Source organism: Myotis daubentonii, chromosome Y (genome assembly GCF_963259705.1).
Source record: "Myotis daubentonii chromosome Y, mMyoDau2.1, whole genome shotgun sequence".
NCBI lineage: Eukaryota > Metazoa > Chordata > Mammalia > Chiroptera > Vespertilionidae > Myotis > Myotis daubentonii.
This window is the reverse complement of record NC_081862.1, coordinates 2,653,712-2,676,882: the sequence shown is the minus strand read 5'-3', so window position 1 is coordinate 2,676,882 and position 23,171 is coordinate 2,653,712. Positions and strand designations below refer to the sequence as shown.

Here is a 23,171-nt window from a genome sequence, read left to right as displayed (position 1 = left end):
ACACACACACCTGCACACACCCTCTCTGGCTTTCACCTCTGAGGCTACAGAGGTCTAAGGAATCAGGGGAGGAGCCAGGAGAAGCCAAGGGGTTGGTGGGGTCCTATTCATGTTCCTGGTGAGTGTGTCTCAATCCCTCTCCCTGGCGGGAACCTCACTGGGCTGACGCCAGATTCCGCCTTCCCGGGTTCAGGTCTGTGGCTGAGGGTTCTTTGAGGCCCACCTGGAACTCTGCTTTCAGTGATGAGAGGGATGAGGCACGTAGGCTTCAGGTTTGTCTGGACATAAACTTTATTAAAACGAGGCCAAAAACACCATGAGGGACATTCGTGTTGACATCCCCATAGCACTTACGGAACTGTTTGTCTATTGCCTCTCCTTTTGAAAGCGGAGGATTTCTTTGACCAGATACTTCTGTACTAATTACACTCTTGGGGAGGGAAAGGGGCCAGCCGGCTTCCTCTAAAGCCCCCTCAGAGCTGGGGTATAAGGTATGAGGTGCCTACACTTGCCCTGTGGCTGCTGAGGTGCAATTTAGGGCTCATGATGGATCCTCCCTGCAAAGACCGGGCTTTTCCCCTGAGTGTGGCGTCTGGTGTCTCAGGAGATTGGACTTCTGTGTAAAGCCTCGCCCACACTCCCTGCAAACATAGGGCTTCTCCCCTCAGTGTGTTCTCTGGTGTTTGATGAGACTTGACTTATCTATAAAGCCTCACCCACAATCCCTACACACATAGGGCTTCTCTCCTGAGTGTGTCCTCTGGTGTATGATGATAGATGACTTCTGTGTAAAGCCTCGCCCACACTCCCTGCACACATAGGGCTTCTCCCCTGAGTGTGTTCTCTGGTGTTTGATGAGATTGACTTATTTGTAAAGCCTCGCCCACACTCCCTGCACAAATAGGGCTTCTCCCCTGAGTGAGTCCTCTGGTGTCTGATGAGAGATGACTTCTGTGTAAAGCCTCGCCCACACTCCCTGCACACATATGGCTTCTACCCTGAGTGTGTCCTCTGGTGTCTGATGAGATGTGACTTCCATGTAAAGCCTTTCTCACACTCCCTGCACACATATGGCTTCTCCCCTGAGTGTGTCCATATGTGACTTATCATTGAAGCCTTGCCCACACCCTCCATGCTTGATTGTTACAATTTTTGACATTCTTACTCCCACAGATAATTTGCCTGTGTTCTTTGGATTCACGTCCTGGCCTGTGCTGGGCTCTTCCTCCATTATTCTCTCACGCTCACTGGAGCTCCCTATTTGTCTGTTGGGAGGCTTGAAAGAGTCCCTTGAAGTTCTCCTGTGCCTGATCCTTTTAAGCAAAGGTTTGGACGTTCCTTTGACCTCTTGACCTTCAGCTTTGTCATTCCAGCCATGTGGACCAGGATGTTGCTGCTGCTGTTGATTTTGAAACTCTGGGCCAGGTTCCTCTGACTGGAGGTGTTTTCCTGCAGGTGATCCTGGCAGAATCTCAGAGGGGTGATTGCGTTTCACATGTTGGTTGAGGAATGTCTGACTGGAGAAGGCCACAGAGCAGGAGGGACATGGGTCGATCTCTGTCTTTGGTTATGCTGAAGGAGAAAGTTTTGGTCAGGGCATGTGTGGGCAAGGCTGCCTGTGCCTTACGCTCTGTCTCCTGGTAAGACCTGTCTCCGGAATCATTCTAACTGTGTTGACAGTGCAAGCTCTGCCTCCCACAGAGTGTTCCTTCACAGTCTACTTTTCTTTTTCTTTGTCTGCACTACTCTTCTTCAGAAATCCAGAGACCCCATATCAAAAGTCTTTTCTACAGCCCTGGTCAGTGTGGATCAGTGGATAGAGCCTCAGCCTGTGGACAGAAAGGTCCTGCGTTTGATTCCCATTAAGGACATGTGCCTTGGTTGCAGGCTTCTCTCCGGCCCGGGACCTGGTCAGGGATTGTGCAGGAGGCAACAAATCGATGTGTTCCTCTCACATTGATATTTCTCTCTGTCTTTCCCTCTGTCTTTCATTCTCTATAAAAATCAATGGAAAAATATCCTTGGGTGAGGATTGAAAAGAAAAATGGTCTTACAGATCAAGGACCATCAGAAGCCATTTGACTCCTTATATGGGTTTGACTATCGTGACCTTTCCATATACATGTATCTTCTAAGTCATGTTAAAGAGAAAAACCACAGGCCTGGCCAGGTATCTCAGTGGTTGAGCATCAACCCATGAACCAGGTCGTCACCAGTTTGATTCCTGGTCAGGGCACATGCCCAGGTTTTGTGCTCTATCCCAGCAGGAGGCAGCTGATCCATGTTGATATTTCTATCTCTCTCTTCATTTCCCTTCCTCTCTCTCTCAAATCACTAAAAATATTTAAAAATAGAGGAACAATAGGCCCCCAACTAGCAATTGCTTCTCTCTCAGTTTTCCACAAATCATAAAATGGAAATATGTCTTTCCTCACACAGTATTCCTACTTGATTTCTTTCAGTGTTAGCCTATTTCAAATACACTACAAAGTCCTGTTTCAAAATATCTCCCCAACCATGCCCTAGCCAGTTTGGCTCAGTAGATAGAGCGTCACCTTGGGGACTCCAGGCTCCTGGGTTCGATTCTAGTCAAGGGCACGTCCCTTGGTTGCAAGCTCAATCCCCAGCCCTAGATGGGGTGTCCGTGGGAGACAAGCTATTGATGTTTCTCTCTCTGTCTCTCCACCTTCTACTCTCTCTCAAAAAATAATCAGTGGAAAAATATCCTTGGGTGAGGATTAACAACAACAACAAAAATATTTCCCCAACCTGCTTCTTACACTCCTGACTCCCGTCCATCTCCAGCCAGTCTGCCTTCCTCTCTCACTTGGAGTTGAAATAATCTCGGAGGGGATTCCCCACTGAAGTTTATTTTCCAAAAAATTTAACAAAGCATAGTTTTAGAACATGCCACTCTGCAGCTGAAAACTGCTCAATTGTCCCGTCTCACTCAAGAAAGTCCCCAGTATCTCAGCTTGGATCATAGGCACTGTATTTCCAGCCTGCTAGGCATCTGTCCAACCTTTGTTCTTACCCTCTGTACTGAGACTGAGACGGGAGTAGCCCTCAGCCAGCTCAACACCCAACCTCTTCCCTTCCCTGCACCAGCCACTCCCTCTGCCTGGGACCTTGTGACACAACTGTTGTAACTGTTGTCTCCTGAGAAAGCCTTCCCTTGACCTTTGCAATCCGACACACCCAACTTCCCCTCACACTGATCCCTAGTCACTTGTCCTGGTCCCGTTTTCTCCAAAGCGCTAACCACTGAGTAATATTAAGCACATGCACATATGTCTGCCAGGGCTTCCCTCCTTCACCAGCCAGCTGCTCAGGAGCAGTGATTCTGATCATCGTGTTCATCTGTATTTCCAGCTTCCAGAACCCTGCGTGGCACCGCGTAGGAATTCACATGGCAAGTCACAAAACAATGAATGAATGCATGTTAACACACACATTTCATTTAGAAATATGCAGTAAATGAAGAAGAAACAGATAAAGTGTTAGAAAACAAAAACAACAACCCACAAACAACCACCTTGATGAGAGAGCTGGTTAAGTGCCTGAAACCTTTTTTTTTTTTATTTGTTTTGCCTCTAACCCTTTTAGCACTATATGACGCTGTGTATTTTGTGCATGAAGTATTTTTTAAAATGGAACAAAAAAAGCCCCTGGCCAGTGTGGCTCAGTTCGTTGAGCATTGTCCCATTCACCCAGAGGTAGCCAGTTTGATTCCTGGTCAGGGCACATGTGTGGGTGGTGGACTTGATCCCCAGTAGGGATAATGCAGGAGGCAGCAGATTGATATTTCCCTCCCTCTCCCTTCATCTCTGTCTCTAAAACCAATAAAAGCATATTTTTTTAAAATTAGAACAAAAATAAAAATATTAAAATTGTTCCTAAGAATCAAAAACCTATGTGATGAGCCATCAATTTCTGAAGCATCTGATTTGAAGCTTTGCTGACTCTAGAGTGGAGTTTACTCTACTTGAGAGTTGGAGCATGAAAACTTCTAAGAATTCTTTCTTTCCATGTTGAAGAAGAGTGGTGCCCACCTCTCCCGACCACAAGCTCTGTCTTCCAATTGCTGCCCCACTTGATGCCCAGCTTTTGGCCATACTCTTCTCCATACCAGACCAGCAGCTCACAGCCCGTCCTCACGACCCGGCAGGTTCGGTAGAAAATCTGCCTGTGATATTGAAAGGCCACCAGGTTCTGTTCTTGGTCATCTCGGGCGCAGTTCACATACCTGGTGTTGAGGCAGATGAAAGGAAAGAAAACCACAGGCGATGAGTTTCCACTACCTGTCATATTCGTGTCCAGCTCCTCACTGACGCTTAAGGCCCTCAGCACTGATGGCACCCACACCCATGCTCCTGGGGAAACTTCTGTTCAATGTCCAAGCCTCTGTCACAATGTCATGTGAATTCCTGTCTCTAAGTCCTGCTCACAATGCTCATCCTGCCTAATGCCATTTCTAAAGCCTCATTCCAGACTTCCCCATCAAACCTGGTGACCTCTAGCTTCTCTAAGCTGTAAGTCAGGTTCTGTGTTACAGCACAGAACTCGGGGCTTGATCTAGGACTCACATCATTCAACACTCAGTCCAAGTCTACCTTCTCTTCAGAGGCCTTTGTAGAGTCTCCCCACACTTTATTGAAGGCATCATTCAGTTGCCTCCCCCTGGTTCCCACAGAAACGTGGAGGTCTCTCTGTCTTAGAAAAATAACACAGAACAATAGTAGTTTATTCATAATCTGTCTCCCCTGACACAAGAGAGCCCCTCAGGAAAGGGCCATGAGCACTATTACTCTGCAGGCTCCAACACCCAGTTGTAGTTAGAACTGAGTCTGGGATGATGTGCTGCCCTCACAGGTTTAGACTATCCTTGGTTCAAGGCTATCTGGGCACTGGGCACTTCTTGAAAAATAGGAAAATTAGAGTTAAATGTTTATGAAATAAAATGTTTCATGTCCGTCTGCAGTAAGTCCTCCCTAGGGTCATGGATTGTGTAATCTGTGTAAGTAATGAATTCCTTCCTCTAAACTGGAACATAGTAGGTGTTTAACTAATGTCCATTAGATAAATCACAGAGTAATACAGGGTCCTCAAGGTTTTCCCAGTCAGTGCCCATACCAGAGACTTCTATTTTGAGGACATATGCTATACTTTTACCTCCTTTTTTCCTAAATGTCTCTAGATGTTAAAGATCACTGTATGGAGAAAAAAGGGGAACAAAGAACTGAGGGAGACCATTAAAGAGGCATGATGGGAAGGACAGACATGTGGGTTGTGAGGCATGAGTATCCTCTCTGGCACCCAGAAGCCTAGTGACCTTACCTCATCCAGTTGGCCTGAGATGTATCCTTTCCATCCACATACTCATAGCAGTTTCTCCCTTTGGTGATCTGCATTTCAGGAAAAGAAGTTAAAGGCCGTGTGTGTGTGTGTGTGTGTGTGTGTGTGTGTGTGTGTGTGTGTGTGGTTGTGTGTATATAATAGAAGAATTACTTTATTCTACTGTCATCAAATCTCTTTCAGCCTGCATGGTGATTCAACTGCCAATGGTGATCACAGGATATTTTTCTTACTCATCATCTACACGTCGGAGTCGATTTGTCCACTAAGCAGGAGCCCCACAAGGGAGGAGTCTGTACCACTTTGCTCCCATTTACCCTCTGATCCTTAGAGAGGAACTCCATGTTCATGCAAAGTCCGCCCAGTACACAGAGCTAACTAACCATATGGTCCCCATCCATGTCCTGGCATGTAGAAGGTGGGGGCCCCCCAAGCCACAGGAAGGACGGGGAAGCCAGAGGACAGGGAAGAGGTCAACTTCTCACCAGCCAGGAGTAGCCGCTGTTGGCTGTGGCTTCATCTTCTGTGATCTGACCCTCATAAGGGCCAAAGTGCAGGCCCTCGGGCAGATCACATTCCTCATTCCACACTCCAAGCCCAGCCTCAGGGATGCCTGATGGTCCGATTCTCAACCCAGGGGGCAGAGTGAGGGCTGAGCGGTTGGCATGCCCCTTGTCCACGGCACTGCCTTTTACAAACCTAGGAGGCCCATGCACAGCACAGCTGTCAATGAAGAAGTTCTGACACTTCTCACAATCTGGAGGCAAGAGCAACAGGGAAGAGGGAGGGTGCAGTGCATGTTCCTGGACATGAAGAGCTTCGGAAAGAGCTCACATCAGTGAGCCTCAATCCTGTACTCCTGGTCACGAGAGGAAGGGAATGATTTGGGCACCCAAAGACCAAGTGAAATTCTTGCATCAAGACATAACATGCTCCTTGGTGAGGGTGAGCTTACATAGGTAGTCATCGTCCTGGGGCTCGCTGACCTCTTGGTAGACACAACACTTCCTCTCTCGTAGGCTATACATCTTCACTTCGATCTCCTTTCTCCTGAGGTCTACATGGGAGAAGGGCAGGTGACTGAGGGGATGAGGTCTGGAACATTAGTCCCTATCTTATCAGAAAACACACAATGTCCTACCATCAAATGATCGCCTGTTCTATTATAGTATGTGGTATTTTCCTCCATTAACTAAAAGACTAGCACTCCACACTGACTATTGGTGGCTGATTCAATTTTAGTTTCTAGATGATCCCATTCTGAGGTTCAACCTCCCAAGCTTTGGTCATTCATAAAGTATGTATTGAGGGAACATTATGTGTTAGGCACTGAGTAAAGACCTGGGCACACAACACCAAGAGAATATGGTTGCTATTATCACAGATGGATTTATTGGACAACTTGCATGTGTCAATTGTTTAAGATTTAATTTAATGCTATCAAACTATATGTGGCCCATGTTTCCTTATGTTCACTTTACACATTAGCATTCAGGAGCTCAGAGAGTTGGTAAGATTAGCTCAAAGATTCAGTGCTAACTCCAGTTTCAAATCCAGGCCTATGCAAAGTCCACCCCACATACCTAGGCTATACTGATTAGCCTTTCTAGAAGAATTAGTAGAACTGAAATCTCCAAATTATGTAACTTACCCAATTTCGATCTAGGGTGCTGTCCAGAGGGACTTGCTTCTCCAGGAGGGGGCACTGGTTTCTGAGTCTGCTCTGAGCCACTTGTGGTCAACGAATTTGCTGTTCCTGACAATTCCTTCAAAGTAGACTCATTACTTAATGACTTCCTGGACTTTGCCTTCAATGTGGAAGTCCCATATTAAAAGATAACAGGCATTTATTTAATTATGTAGGGTTTATGATATATTTTCACATACATGACTTCAATGAACACTTCAACAACTCTGAAATACCTGGGAAGTATGAATATTAGAGGAAAAAGAAATGGCCAATGTGGGTTGTGAATTGAAGACTAGAACCCATGCCTTAAGGATCTTTTTTTTTTATAGAACAGTGAGAGTGAAAGATACTGGGAAGAAAATAAGTCATAGTTGGGCCCTAACCAGTGTAGCTCAGTTGATAGAGTGTCAGCCTGCGGATTGAAGGGTCCATAGTTCGATTCCGATCAGGGGCCAGTGACTTGGTTGCAGGATCCTCCTCCCTGGCCCATGACCTGGTCTGGACTTTTGCAGGAGGCAACCAATCAATGTGTCTCTCACATTGATATTTCTCACTGTCTCTCCCTCTCTCTTCTATTCTCCCTAAAAATCAATGAGAAAATATCCTTGGGTGAGGATTAAGAATAAAAAAGAAAGAAAGAAAAATAGTTGGCAGAGCCCTGGCTGGTGTAGCTCAGTTGGTTGAACTGAAGGGTTGCTGGTTCCATTCCCGGTCATGGTACATGTCCTGGTTACGGGTTAGATCCCAGGTGGGGGTCTGTGTAGGAGGCAACCGATCCATGTTTTTCTCTCTCACTGATGCTTCTCTCCCTCTCCCTTCCTCTTTCTCTCTAAAATCAATAAAAACATATATTTTTCAAAAGAAATGGCTGGCAGAAACCTATCGTGAAAATAAGGAAAATTATGCTAAAACTAGAGACCCAGTGCACGAATTCATGCACCAGCGGGGTCCCTCATCCTGGCCTGTGGGATCAGGCCAAAACTGGATCTCCGACATTCCCCGAGAGGTCCTGGATTGCGAGAGGGCACAGGCTAGGCTGAGGGACCCCACTGGGGCACGATCGGGGCTGGGGAGGGACGCGGGAGGTTGGCCAGCTGGGGAGGAACCGCAGGAGGACTCCAGGGTGTGTCCGGCCATCTCGCTCAGTCCTGATCAGCTGGACCCCAGCAGCAAGCTAACCTATAGGTCAGAGCGTCTTCCTCCTGGTGATCAGTGCTCGTCATAGCTACTGGTCTACCGGTTGACTTTCTGCCCCTTGGTGGTCAGTGCACATCATAGTGAGCAGTTAGTGGCATTAGCATGTCATCATCATATTATGCTTTGATTGGTTGAACGGGCGACTGGACACTTAGCATATTATATAGGATGTGCAAATTACTATATCACGGAAAGAATATTTGTAATTAGAGTAGTTGGTTCCCACCAATTCTGTTTGAATAAGGTTGTGCTACTAGCTGGTTCTCTTCATTTTTCCTGACCTATAACATGCTAATTCTTAATGTTATAATGAACATGACATATAACGGTGTTCACCAAAGTGTTCTGTGAGCTCTTTGATACAGTGTGAATGTCAAATTACAGTCCTGCTATCAATGTACCTCTCAGTCGTCTCTGTATTTGAAATCACATGTAAATTATCTTCATTATTTTTTGACCCTATTCTAGCTTAATTTGTAAATTTTAAAGCACTCTTTCAGCCAACATTCAGGGGCCCTCAGGGACCCTGAGCTGGGCCTGGGACTTCTGGAAGAGAAAAATCTGGTGTGAACCAAAGAGCTCACAATGCAGATGTAGGCAGGCGGAGCAAATGATTCAAAAAAGATGACACTGGCCTAATTAGAGCTCAGAGAAAGAAGCCATGCTTCTTACTGGAATGAGCATTCAAAACCAGTTCCAGATGGATGAGCTTCTATTGAATAGTGTGTCATCTCTATGAAGTTCTTAAGTCACTTTATTTATTGTTTCTCAATTGTCAAACCTGAAGCTCCCCAGAGTTGAGAGATGCTTTCTTTTATTGGACCAGGAGGCTCTGATGCTGGGGTTCCTATGTCCTTCTTCATGGGGGACCATTCACTGTGCAAACTGCCTATATGTCAGTAAGCTTCCGCGAGTCGGAAGTCTTAGTGCATCTCTCACGGCAGCATAGTGTTTGGAATCATCAGTCATTGAAAGATGTAATCATGTATGGATAAGACAGTGGAAACTGCATGAAACTATGGAAATTTTAATGAGCTTGTAAGTGGTTTAGAGATGAAGCTATGGATTAGAGTGCATGCCCACCAATACTGTGATCTCAGACATATAATCAAACACTTGTATATTTCTGAAACCTCAGTTTCCTCATCAGAAATGGTGATAGTTATAGTACCTACCTCATAGGGTTGTGGTAAGGTTTAAGTGAGTTTATTCACGTAGAATTCTTAGAGTCTGAAGCATTGTGAAGATAAAACCCGTGGCAGCTACTATTGTAGCTGATGTTATTAACGACTGAGATGATATTGGGCATTTTGTTGAAGAGGTCAGGAAAGAAAGGTGGCAGTTTCTAGGCTGCACTCTGATTTTTTCTCCTCTTCCCTGCATTTGCATCCAGGAGGAAGAATTTCTTTTCAACAGGATTTGGGGAATACTCACCTTCTGATGTTTATTCTGTTCTACTCTGAAGGCCACCCAAGAAGGTTTAGCTAAAAGATGGTGAGAAATCAATAATACATATAATTTCAGAGAGGGAGGGAGAGGGCGAGGGAGAGAGAGAGAAACATCAATGATGATAGAGAATCATGGATTAGCTGTCTCCTGAACACCCCACAGCAGGGATCGAGCACACAACCTGGGCATGTCCCCTGACTGGGAATCGAACTGCGACTTCGTGGTTCATAGGTCGATGCTCAATCTCTGAGCCACGCCTGCTGGGTGAGAAATCATTTTTGGTTGGTAATTATTTCAAAATCTGGGGATTCTTATTTTTTCAGAATTCTGAATCAGAGAGTGATCTAAGGACAGACCAAGGATGATTGGAAAATGTTTTTTGATGTTTCATTAGGCTTATGCTTTTATTAGTAGCATCAGCTAATTTTCTTAAAATGTTTAAAAGTAGACAAAACCCCATCTGTACTTCATCCTCTGTTCAATATATATATATTTAAATTGGCCTAGCTGTGGCTGGGCGGCTCAGTTGGTTGGAGTATTGTCTTTTACACCACAAGGTTTCAGGTTTGATCTGTATTGGGGTGTACACGGGAGGCAACGGATAAATGTTCCTCTCTCACATTGATGTTTCTGTCTCCCTTTCTGTCTCTCTCCTTCCCTCCCTCTAAATTCAATGAATATCCTTGGGTGAGGATTTAAAAAATAAAATTGCCCTAAACAGCAAAAAATAAAAGAATTGGCCATTCATGACACAGATATAATGACAGTCACGTAACTGCAAAGAATCTCTACTCTGCAACCTGGCCCTTTCTCCTCTCTGCTTTCTGTCTTCACACTGGCTTTGTCCAGTCCAATGGCACCAGGACCACCTTGCCTCCTTTCTTTCTTATCCTTCCTCCTTTGCACATGTGGACTGTGCCACCTTTCCTAATCACTAGATTCTGATCAGCATCACACTGTCCTAGGAACAAAGACTCAGGTCTAGTCACCACAGAAACAGAGTTTCGGGCAATTTAGAGATAACGTCGTGACTTCAGCTATGTTCCAACCTCAGACCCATGGAACTACAGACCCTACCAACCCGACTTTCATGAAACCTGGCAGATGATGCCATGGCTGACATGGAACCTGATACAACAGTGAACTACTTCCTACACTGGCCCACAACCCAACCCCCTAACTACCATGAGTAATAATTTTCCCATATGTCCCCATGCAGGTCTTAGAGCACTGCTCACACGTCAGAACTTCCTCCTTCTATGTGATGACAACTCTTCTGAATTAGTTATTTTTTACTCACTTTTATATTTTTGTATATTGTTTGTTAGTGTTCTATATCTATATAATTATATTATTATTCTTTATTTTATTTTTTGTTGATCTGTTTCTTATCAGTTTGTAAGTACTCGGTGAATTAGGTTATTACATTTGTTCCTCTATTTCCCCCCATAACTCCCCTCTTCCCAGTTCCCACCCCACCCTCCGCCCTCACTCCCCACCCACTGTCCTCATCCATAGGTGCACGTTTTTTGTCCAGTCTCTTTCCGCATCTCCCACACCCCTTTCCCCCCAAGAATAGTCAGTCCATTCCCTTTCTATGTCCCTGATTCTATTGTGATCACCAGATTATTTGTTCACTTGATTCTTAGATTCACTTGTTGATAGATGCATGTTTGTTGTTCATAATTTGTATCTTTACCTTTTTCTTCTTCTTCCTCTTCTTAAAGGATACCTTTCAGCATTTCATATAATACTGGTTTGGTAGTGATGAACTCCTTTAGCTTTTCCTTATCTGTGAAGCTCTTTATCTGACCTTCAGTTCTGAATGATAGCTTTGCTGGATAAAGTAATCTTGGTTGTAGGTTCTTGGTATTCATCACTTTGAATATTTCTTGCCATTCCCTTCTGGCCTGCAAAGTTTCTGTTGAGAAATGAGCTGACAGCCGTATGGGTATTCCCTTGTAGGTAACTGAGTTTCTTTCTCTTGCTGCTTTTAGGATTTTCTCTTTGTCTTTTGCTCTTGGCATTTTAATTATGATGTGTCTTGGTGTGGCTCTCTTTGGATTCCTTTTGTTTGGGTTCTCTGCGCTTCCTGGACCTGTAAGTCTATTTCTTTCACCAGGTGGGGGAAGTTTTCTGTCCTTATTTCTTCAAATAGGTTTTCAATATCTTGCTCTCTCTCATCTTCTGGCACCCCTATAATTCTGATGTTGGTACGCTTGAAGCTGTCCCAGAGGCTCCTTACACTATCTTCATATTTTCAGATTCTTTTTTCATTTTGCTTTTCCAGTTGTGTGTTTTTTGCTTCTTCGCATTTCGAATCTTTGACTTGATTCTTGCGCTCCTCTGGTCTGCTGTGGGGTGTCTGTACAATATTCTTTATTTCAGTCAGTGTATGCTTAATTTCTAGTTGGTTCTTTATCACAATATCGACGATCTCATTAGATTTCTTGAGAATCTCACTACATTTATCGGCGGTCTCACCAGTCTTTCCGAGGGCCTTACTCAGTTTATCGGCAGCTTCTAGACAGTTCTTGAGAGACCTTAAAAGTGTGGTTTTGAGCTCTATATCTTCCATTTCTGACATTTGCATCCTGTTTTTTGTCTCCGCATTTTTTTATCTTTTCTTGGTGCACCCCCTAGTGGTCTTTGTGCACAGTCTTGTTGTAGTTAAGCCTTGATTGTTGTCGGTCGGCAATACCTGGGGTGATTTGACCTCCAGGCTAACTGGCCATGAGGGTCAGCTGTGTCTGCAGTGGGAGAGCTTCTGTGCTGGATCTCTAGGGCGGTGCTAATCTAGCGTTTGCCTGAGGCTATGCGGCAAATGGCTCTGTGCAGGGCTTGTGCGGGGCGGGTCCCTGGGGATCTGCAGGGCGGGCCGGAGCGAACAGTTATGGCTGCTCTCAGTTCCGTCCCTAGGGGCTCTGCCTCACAGAGTCCCAGCAACCACTGCAATCCTCGGATAGAAAGCTGCCTTGGAGTTCCGACCGAAGCCAGACAGTCCCGCTTCTCCTGTTTGAATCTGGGTCCCTAGAGACTCGCCCGGATCTGGAGCTCAGAGTCTGAAACTCCCTCCCGATTGAAAACCACAACTGTGCCCTCCGCCGTCAGCCCGCTCCGCACGCACTCCGAACCTCAGTATTTCACTTCAGCACTGCGCCTCCCCTGAGTCTGGGTATGATATTCTCTTTCCTCCTAGTTGTAGAATTTCCACTCAGCCAGCCTTCCTGTGGTTCTGGATGATGTCCATTCTGTCTTTTAGGTGTACCCTTGAAATGGTTGTTCGAGGCAGCAATCTCCTGCGTTAACCTATGCCGCCATCTTGGTTTCCAGCCTTTATTTTATTTTTTCCATTAGCATTTATCGCCCTCTACTATTATTTTTTAATCCTCACGTGAGAATATATGTTTATTGATTTTAGAGAGAGAGGAAGAGAAAGAAAGAGAGGGAAACATAGATGTGAGAGAGAAACATCGATCACTTGTATCCCATACACACCCCGACTGGGGGTGGAACCCAAAACTTTTTTGGTGTATGGGAGGATGCTCCAACCAACTGAGGCACCGAGCCATAGCTATTTATTTATTTTTATTTTGAAAGAATATTTAGTAAAGCTGGGGACAGTGAAACAAGGAAGGTCTTAGGATAGAAGCAGCAGCAGGAGAGAGCCTAGGCTGGGCTGCTGTGTTGCTCTAGAAAGGTTAAAGGAAAGAATTCAGCCTAGGCAGGCTGCTTTGGCTCATTGGAAAGTCATAGCAAAGGGGCCTTGGAGCCAGGTTCAGGGGGTTAGCCTGAATGACCTGCCCCTGCCCATACTCCCTGGTGCAAGTCTCCTAGGTCTCTTAGTTTGGGAGATGCACACCTAGTGGGGGGGGAGTAGAGGGGAAAGGGTGAGGGGTGTGTGTGCTCCCAGAGAGAGAACAGCTTAAAAAATTATATATATATATATATATATATATATATATATATATATATATATATATATATATACACACATACATCTTATCTAATAAAAGAGAAACATGGTAATTGGCATACGACCACTACCCTTCCCATTGGCTAATCAGGGCAATTTGCAAATTAACTGCCAGCCATGATGGCGGCCCACAGCCAGGCAGCTTGAAACTAACATGAGGCTTGCTTGCTTCAGTGACAGAGGACTCCAAAATTCCCCGCCTGCCGCTGCAGGCCTCTGATCTGCAACTCTAAGCAACTATGTAACAAATATAGAAGCTAAACAAAACCCCAGAAACCTGCTTTAGTCCTGGGCTTCAGCCAGCAGGATCACAGCATTGTAAGCAAAGGCCAGAAACCTACTTTCAGCAGTGGAGGCCTAAGAGCTGGAGCCAAACCTCAGAGCTAAAGCTGGCCCAGAATAAAAAAAAAAAAAGAAAAAAAGGAGTGGTTGGGAGCTTCAGTCACCCCCAGCCTGAAAACAGCCCTCAGCCCTTCACCCAGACTGGCCAGGCACCCCAGTGGGGACCCCCACCCTGATCCAGGACACCCTTCAGGGCAAACAAGCCAGCCCCACCCATGCACCAGGCCTCCATCCTATATAGTAAAAGGGTAATATGCCTCCCAGCACCGGGATCAGTGTGACGGGGGCAGCGCCCAAACCCCCTGATCGCCCTGCCGCTCTGTGTGTGACAAGGGGCGGGGCCACAACCCCCCAGCCTCCACACGGGCCCTGCTCTGTGTGTGACCGGGTAGAGCCATAACCTCCCCATCGGCCCTGCCCTGAGTGTGAGAGTGGCGGCACCCCAACACCCTGATCAGCCCTGCTCTGTGGGTGATAGAGGGCAGCACCCCAACCCCCTGATGGGCCCTGCTCTGTGCATGACAGGGTACAGAGCCCGAACCCCCCTGTTAGGCCCTGCTCTGTGAGTGACAGGGGGCAGTGCCCCAACCCCTGATTGGCCCTGCTCTGTGTGTGACAGGGGGTGGTGCCGCAACCTTCCCATCGACCCTGCCTTGAGTGTGACAGGGGGCGGTGCCCCAACCCCCCAATCGGCCCTACCCTGAGCGTGACTGAGGGTGGCATCGCAACCTCCCGATCGCCCTGCTCTGTGCATGACAGGGGGCGGCACCCCAACTCCCCAATCAGCCCTGCTCTGAGCCCAACCAGGGGCTGCACCTAGGGATTGGGACTGCCCTCTGCCACCCGGGAGCAGGCCTAAGCCAGCAGGTCGTTATCTCCCAAGGCGTCGCAGACTGTGAGAGGGCACTGGCCGGGCTGAGGGACCCCGCCCCCCAATGCACAAATTTTTGTGCACCGGGCCTCTAGTATATATATACTAGAGCACCATTGCAGAAAATTTATAAATTTATGTACCGGGAATGGCGGCGGGGGTGGGGGTGGGCGGGGGATTCCTCAGCCCAGCCTGTGCCCTCTGTGCCTCTGACAGTCTGGGAGCCCTACGATCCATTGCCTTCAGAGGGAGGTCTGGTTCAGCAGCCCCAGCTGTGCATTGGTGGCCTGGGCCTCCCTCTTTGGGGTGACGGGGAGCCCCCATTGATCACCCAGTGGCTAGTGGCCTGGGCCTTTCTCTGCAGGGCATCATGGGGGATGGTGGGGCCGGACCAATTGTGTTTCACAGGCCTTCGCTCGCCTGACGCCAGTGAGTGTCAGAGCCTGGTCATCTGGCCAGTCCTTCAGCTGGTCCTCCCTGGATTTGCATATTATGGTTTTATTATTGTAGATTTGGGGGGTGGGTCTGGGTGAAGGTGAGAAAAGGGGAAGAAATGGGGGAACCTCTGTGATAGTGTCAACACTAAATCTGTATATAATTATTGTTACACATTGAAAGAGGTTCTATGACCCTGGCCAGTGTGGTTGAGTGGTTGAGCCTCGACCTATGAACCGTGAGGTGGGGGGCCGGCAGGAGGCAGCGATGGAGGTCTCTCTCTCTCTCTCTCTCTCTCTCTCTCTCTCTCTCTCTCTCTCTCTCTCTGTAAAATAAATGATTCATAAAAAGGGGTTTATGTGAACAGCCCCTGGTGTGTAACTGCTCTGCCTCTTCCTCCTCCCGGGTAACTCCCGAGAGGCCGCCCGACTGACACCTGGTCGGGTTCAGGCACCTGCGCGCCCTCCGCCCGCACCTCGCGGCCTCGGGGTCCACTCTTCATCCGAGTCCTCGGAGTCCTCAGCCCTGGGCCTGGCTGTTTTGCCGCGGCGACTCATGAAGGCGGGTCGAGGGGCCCTGAGACCTGGAAGGAGAGAAAGAAAGAGTCTGTCCTGCGGGCGAAGACCTGAGGGACGAACAGCAGAGCTAGCGCCGAGCGGGGCGGAGCCGGGGCCCTGGACCGAGCCCCCCAACTCCCCGCGGCCCCGCCACCCCCTCCTGGTCACGGATGCTGAGCAGCGCCTCGTAGTTGCTCTTCACGTTCAGGTGCCGGGCTCGCTCCCAGGCGCCCATTTGCGCCCACTCCTCCCCGGAGAAGTAGTGGGCCCACTCCTCCCGGGAGAAGTAGATGGACACGTCCCTGCAGGCGGCCCTGGGCTGGAGGAGAGACAGTCCGTCCCTCTGCCCCGGCCCGAGGGGGGGGCGCCCCGCCTCCACCCCGTCCCCACCCCCGTCCCCACTTCCACCCCCCGTGGACCCCCTCACCTTGGGCCTGTGCCCCGCTCTCCCCGCCTCCTCTCGGGGCGCTCCTGCGGGTCCCTGTCGGGGTTTATGGTGCCGCCAGCCCAGTCCCAGCCAGAGGCCGCAGTGCCTGTGTGAGGAGGAGGCGCTGAAGAACTGCTCCTGCCGCAGGACAGACCGGGACCAGGACCAGGTGGCCAGGGTCAAGGCCACTGAGACCCACCAGGGGGCGCCTCATTCCCGCGGCTGGGGCGGTCTCAGGGGGCGACTGAGGGGCGCGGTCGGGGGACTGGGGGCGCGGTGGGGAGTCTGAGGGGCGCGGTGGGGTGGTCTGAGGGGCGCGGTCAGGAGTCTGAGGGGCGCGATCAGGGGGGGGACTGAGGGGCGAGGTGGGGGGTGTGAGGGGCGCGATGCGGGTTTGAGGGCCCTGGGGGTGGAGGTGGAGGCGCCCTGACGTTGGGGGGGCTTTGCCGGGAGGAACCGGGTTCCGGAATGGCACCCGCGATCCCAGAGCAATGCACGCGGGAGGAGGCGCCTCAAGGGGCAGAGACCTACGGGCTGAGACGGGCCCGCAGGACAGGATCCAGGTCTTTCTGGCCAGGAACCTTCGTGAGCTCGGGTGAGAGGATCTGGGCTCCTGCACAGAGATTTGGGGTCTCAAGGACAGGCTTCATGGTTTCGGGTCTCGGAGGTGGGGATTTGGTCTTTCTGGGGTGCCGTGGTTAGGGAGCCCGGGCTCGGGGTGTGCTGGGTCTGAGCTTTGGGGGATTGAGCGTTCCTCTGGGCACGGAGCCCGGGGGTCCTCCAGGTTAGCGGACTTGGGGTGCATGGAGGCTGACAGAGTGGGAGCCTCTCGGGAGGACACCCCGGGTCTTCGGCTGGGGGTTGAAGGCCGGGGGCAAAGGGGTTCCCACGCGAGGCACCCGTTTTCCTGTGGGTCTCCCTGCCACGCTGCGCACCTGGCCGAGGTCCCCTCAAACCCACGCGCTCCCCGCTGCGCGCTCCTGCCCTCAGGTGGTGTGAGGCGGGGGAAGGGGGAGCTTCCCGCACCCAGAGCGTCAGAGGCAGCCGCCAATCAGTGATGCGGTCACAGGGCCCTGCCTGCCAATGGGCGGTCAGAAACGCGGAAAGGGCGGGGCGCAGGATGCAGCCTTCCTGCCAGTCAAGGGCAGAATCTTGTGGAAAGAGCCCGCCTTCCGCCCTCAACCCCTGGTGGTGATTGGCTACCCAGGGTCCTGCGAGTGTCCGTCAAGAAGCTTTCAGCGGGGCCCGGCTGGGCGGTGTCCAGGGCTCGGATTCCTGTGGTTTCGCGGAGGGACCCCAGGAACCCGGAGCCCCCCGCCCGGGCAGGTGTTGGGGTGACACATCCTTCTTTCCGCCTGACGCAGTCTGTGTTCCACCCGACGGTATTTAGGTCCCAGACTGTCTTCCAGGCGCGTGTGTTCGCTTCCTTAGCTAGAGGACCAGGCGGTAGGCCGGGAGTTGCCTTCTGGGAAACAGGGATTCCCACTAGACCAGCGGTTCTCAACCTGTGGGTTGCGACCCCTTTGGGGGTCGAACGACCCTTTCACAGGGGTAGCTTAAGACCATCGAAAAAACACATATATAATTACATATTGTTTTTGTGATGAATCACTATGCTTTAATTATGTTCAGTTTGTCACAATGAAAATACATCCTGCATATCACACATTTACATGACGATTCATAACAGTAGCGACATTACAGTGATGAAGTAGCAACGAAAATAATTTTATGGTTGGGGGCCAGCACAACATGAGGAACTGTACTAAAGGGTCGCGGCATTAGGAAGGTTGAGAACCACTGCCTTAAAGGAAGCTGTCAGCCAATTCCTTTGCGAAAACGATCCTCTGGGTCCCTCTTGTGGCCATTCAAAGAATAACACCTTATGCTTCTGTCCGTGGTTCTGAAATGTTAGCTAATGTCCCGTGAATTTGATGGAAAAGTCTACCCCAAAAACCACAAACAAACAAAACCTACAGAAAACCCTACAAAATCATCGAGGCTGTCCAGGGTGCAATTATTCCTTCCCCGGATGGACTGAAGTCACGGGACTGGCTTTTGAACCCCTTCCTGTCCCAGCCCTGCAGAGGGAGGCCTTGGCTGCTGCACTGACATGGGGAAGCTGTGCGTTCAGTAATTCAGTCCGTAACCTGGAGGCTGCCATGATTGGAGCAGTCAGTCCTGGGGCGGCCGCCGTTACCAAGGCAGCCAGTACAGGACAGGTCTCCTTTCCTGAAGCAGCCAGTAACCCGGCGGCCGCTATGATTGCGGCAGCCAGTCCGTACAGCGAGGCGCAAGGGTATCACAAGAACGTGTTATTACCACTAGACTCAGCGGCTTTTGTAGGGCATTACTGAGGCAGCTAGTTCTCTTGAGGCTGCAATGATCAATGTAGCCTAGAGGCGGGCATTACTGAGGCAGTCCTTCCCCTGTAGGCTGCCATTATTGATGCAATCAGTACCAGGGAGGCTGTCATTGTTGATGGCACCTCCAGATGCAGGCTATCATGGGAACATGTTAGTAGCGCGAAAAAATTTCAATTTAAACTTTTGTGTTGAAACCCAGTGTGTTCTTTTTAAAATATAGTTTTATTGATTTCAGAGATGAAGGGAAAGGGATAGAGATGGAAACATCAATGATGAGAGAGAATCATGGATCAGCTGCCTCCTGTATCACCCCCTCCCTACTGGGGATCCAGCCCGCAACCCGGGCATGTGCCCTGACCGGGAATTGAACCAGGGGCCCTTCAATACATAGGTTGACACTCTCCCCACTGAGGCACACTGGCCAGGGCCACAGTGGTTTTTTTTAGAAATATACATTTCTACTAGTTCAGAAAGGAAGAGAGAAAGATCAATGATGAGTGATCATCATAGATTGGCCGCCATCTGCCAGAAGAAAGAGTGACATTTGCTCTCATCTGCTAAGAATAAGGAATAGGCCTGGCCTGTGTTGTTCACTGGTTAGACCTTTGGGTGCCCAGGGAAGGGTCGCTGGTGGGATTCCTGGTCCAGAGCACATACCTGGGATGCAGGCTTCATTGCCTGCCCCAGTCTGGGCTCTTGTGGGAGCCAAAGATGCATGTGTCTCTTGCATATTCATGTTTGCTTTTTTGTTTCTTCTCTATCCCCTCCCTTCCTCCCCCCCTCCCTCTGTGTGTAAAAACATATCCTCTGGTAAGAATTAACCAAAACATAAACAAGAAAAACGTACAAAGAAGGAAAAGCTTTGGAGGGTGTGAAAAAGCAGCATACCCCTAAAGAAAGGCACCATGATGAGCAGAGCATTCAGCTCCGCTGATGTTTTTCCACGGAATGTGTCTATAAGATAAAAATAAAATGTATGAGTGTCTCTCAGCTGGCAAGATCCTGACATAACATGACGAGGCCATTCTAGCGCGGTCCTTGCAGGGTCTCCCAAGCCACCACGTTGGGGCGAGGCTCTGGGGGGGTGCGAGGCCGGGACAAGCAGGGGAAAGCGAGGCGTGAAGGAGGCAGGGAATGGACAGAGGAGGGTCCTGCACCTGCTCACCCCTACTGCGTTGTGTCGCTGCTCCCAGAGTCCCCCACACTGAGAAGATTGGAGCAGACTCACCCGGTGTTAGTGACCGAGGGACATACAGGCTGAGGGACACACAGACTGAGGGACACATAGACCGAGGGACACAGAGACCGAGGGACACACAGATAATCGAGGCCGCAGTGGCCTGGAGAGGTGACATCCGGGAACCTGTGACCACTGTGCTGGTTCCTTTTATCCTCCCAGATGTACCTTCTCAGAGGTTTTTGACTCCAGAACCCTGGATTCCATTTCCACAGACAGCACCTACTTCATGGTGACTCTGCCCAAGACCCAAGACCTCTCTGGACATCCATTCACACATCAGTTGTTTGAAAAGTGATCTCAAACTTATTCTATATAGTTATTGTATGTATGAAAAATAAATCCGAGCCAAGCAGTCATCTGTGTGGTGTATTCTACATTTGTATTATACATACATTTTATTTTAGAAAACGACATTTCCCGTACAAAGTTGCCTTCCTAAGTGTAATTAAGTGAGCATGTTAAAAACTTTGTAAGAGTGGCCCTAACCGGTTTGGCTCAGTGGATAGAGCGTCGGCCTGCGGACTGAAGGGTCCCAGGTTCGATTACGGCCAAGGGCATGTAACTTGGTTGCGGGCACATCCCCAGTAGGGAGTGTGCAGGAGGCAGCTGATTGATGTTTCTCTCTCACCGATGTTTCTAACTCTCTATCCCTCTCCCTTCCTCTCTGAAAAAAACCAATAAAATATTTAAAAAAAAAAACTTTGTAAGAGTGAATGTTTTACTTGGAAAATGTTTAGAAACTTGGTAAGTATTACTGTGTATTGCTGCCCAAGGAACTGTTGGCGGTCATGTGTTGTCACCAAAGCAGAATGTTTGCTAAATGACTGGTCCCCTTGTTGAGACAACCTTCATGGTTTTCCCTTCATTCTGTTATGAACCTATAGGCAGAAGGTAGAAGTAGGCTTGTACTGATGCCACAGCTCCCACCTGCTGTGATGATGGAAACAGGCCTGATGCTCCAAGCAGCATGAGAACACCAGCAAGGTAAAGGCTCTCATCCCCCTGGCATGTAATCTACCCAGCGAGGGCCGCACTGTTTTTGTAGAAAGAGGTCATCCAAATAGCAACACACAGCCCAGCAAGCGAGGCTCAATGAGTGAGTGCTGACCTATGAACCAAGAAGTGCCCTTGATTCCTGGTAAGGCCACCCCCATCACCTGATTGTTTCTCTTTGTCTCCCTGTCCCTCTGTGTGTCAGATCAAGAACAACAGATTTAAAATAAAACTGGAAACTGTCAAATCTGCTCCTATCCTCCTCCCAATAGGTATCAGATTTTACCGAAAACACCCACCACTTGTCTTTCCTAGTCATTGTGAGAATTCCAGTTCATGAATGTTCACAGTATCTCAGTTTAAAACGTGTGTGCACATCTACACCCAAACAGCAGAGCATCGCATCCTGGACAATTTTCCATTTCCTTCCAAAGGAAGTGAGATGTGTCACACTGGACATGGAAACAAATGGTAGAAAAAGCTGGGCATGAAGTTAAAGGCTAATCATTGCAACCTGGGAAAGATGTATTCAACAAATCAAGGCGTGACTAGTCAAACCAGAACCTTCCTGTATGTGGAGGTTTGGGCACGGGGACACCAACATTTTTAATGTGAATGAGGACTTGATTGTGCAAAGCTTTCCTTCACCCCCTGAGAGGTACTCACCAGAGGTGCTGAGCCACTTGGAAATGTGTGGTGTTTCAATGCGATGCTGGGGGTGGGGGTTTGCCCCTCCTGACCTGAGCGAGAGAGCCCACCTTCCAATGTGCACAGGGCCCCTGCTTGGGTGTCAACAGCTCCATGACTGTGGGCTGGCTCCTCCCGAGTCCGCTGAGACCCACAGAAAACAATATCCCAACTGGCATATTTCTCCTGGTCCTGAGGTGTTTCAGGATTGGGTTAATGTGGGAAAACACGAGTATGAAGGTGAGGCTCAATGGTTGCTTCTGAGAGTTTCAGGTCACCAACCCAAGCCCTCAGTCATTGTAGGGAATGAGGTTTCCATTCTTCACATAGAAATGCCATCATTTTTTTAAATGTATTTTTTATTGATTTCAGACTGAAAGGGAGAAGAAGGGGGGGTGGAGAGAGAGAGGGAGAGAGAGAGAGAGAGAGAGAGAGAGAGAGAGAGAGAGAGAGAGAGAGAGAGAAACATCCATGATGGCAGAGAATCATGGATCTGCTGCCTCTTGCAGGCCCCACACTGGGGATCAAGCCCAAAAACCGAGCATGTGCCCTGACCAGGAATTGAACCCTGACCTCCTGGTTCATAGGTCGATGCTCAAGTGCTGAGCCATGCCAGCCGGGCGGGAGAGGGAAGGTTATGATCCCAGGTCGTGGGTTTGGGTACCCCCTTCAGGAGCTCTCCTCCAGAAACAGGTTCTGTGCTCGGTCCCTCGGGCTGAGGGGTGACGGGCCCTCACCGCGTGTGCCTGCTCCCTGCATGGACGTCCGCTCTGTTGTAAGAAAAGCGGGGCCTCTGGTTGCTGGGGCCCCATCGCCTCCACAGGCAGATGCTTACCTGTTCCCTGGAGCCTCGCTGGACTCCCACACATGGGCCCATGAGGGTCGGTGCTCCTGGCCTCAGTGGACATTACCTGTGAACCGGTGGCCAGGAATGACCGACACGGCCTGCCTGCTCTGCTCACGCGGGTCCATGGCCCATCAGACTCCCCATAAGAAACGTGCAGTTAAGGATTTCAGACAGGTGAGGGGAGGGTGAGAACCGCAGACCCAGGTACAAGGCCAGGCACCAGGAGCTGCTGCGAGGTGGGCGTCGCACACACTGTGAGGTGAGGTGCACCCAGCAGCTCTCAGTAGGGTGGTGAGGGCCTTTGTCCTGGTCAATCTCAGTGCCACCTGCCCAGGCTTAGTGGGAGGGGGTGGCCGGGGGAGGAGCATGCCTGACCCCACGGCTCCTGCTCAGGCAGCCGAGTCCACGCAGAACAGTGGGGCTGCTTGAGCTCTATACTGGCTCCTCGTCCCCACTCCCTCTGCCGCCCTTGTCCACCTCAAGGCCTGGCAGACGCTGTTCACCGAGAGATGCGTGTTTTAACCACCCTGAGCCAGAGGCACCGGTGCTGACCCCACTCTGAATGACACTCCAAAGCCTGGGTCACCCTCCCGCTTTATAGTTTGGAAAGAGGCACAGAGAATTTGGGGGTCTTGCCTTAGGACACACAGTTGTGAGGGCAGAGCTGAGACTCAAACCCTTGTGGACAGACCTGGTGCCCACATGCTATGCCCCAGGCGAGACTGAGGCAGCACAGGGC

The 23,171-nt window shown here is 49.5% G+C and overlaps 1 protein-coding gene and 1 pseudogene across 1 annotated transcript; one reads left to right on the top strand and one right to left on the bottom strand.

The window, feature by feature from the left end:
• LOC132225626 (histone-lysine N-methyltransferase PRDM7-like) overlaps positions 1-23,171 on the top strand; it is a 208,242-nt pseudogene that overhangs the window by 108,012 nt on the left and 77,059 nt on the right.
• LOC132225582 (histone-lysine N-methyltransferase PRDM9-like) lies at positions 474-16,949 on the bottom strand. Its single transcript, XM_059680686.1, has 13 exons — positions 16,831-16,949; positions 16,300-16,437; positions 16,041-16,186; positions 15,791-15,898; positions 9,677-9,726; positions 7,007-7,163; positions 6,311-6,412; positions 5,841-6,112; positions 5,338-5,405; positions 4,053-4,246; positions 2,572-2,585; positions 1,346-1,555; positions 474-557 (listed from the first exon to the last, which is right to left on the bottom strand). The coding sequence occupies exons 1-13, from the start codon at positions 16,947-16,949 to the stop codon at positions 474-476; spliced, it is 1,662 nt and encodes a 553-aa protein (XP_059536669.1).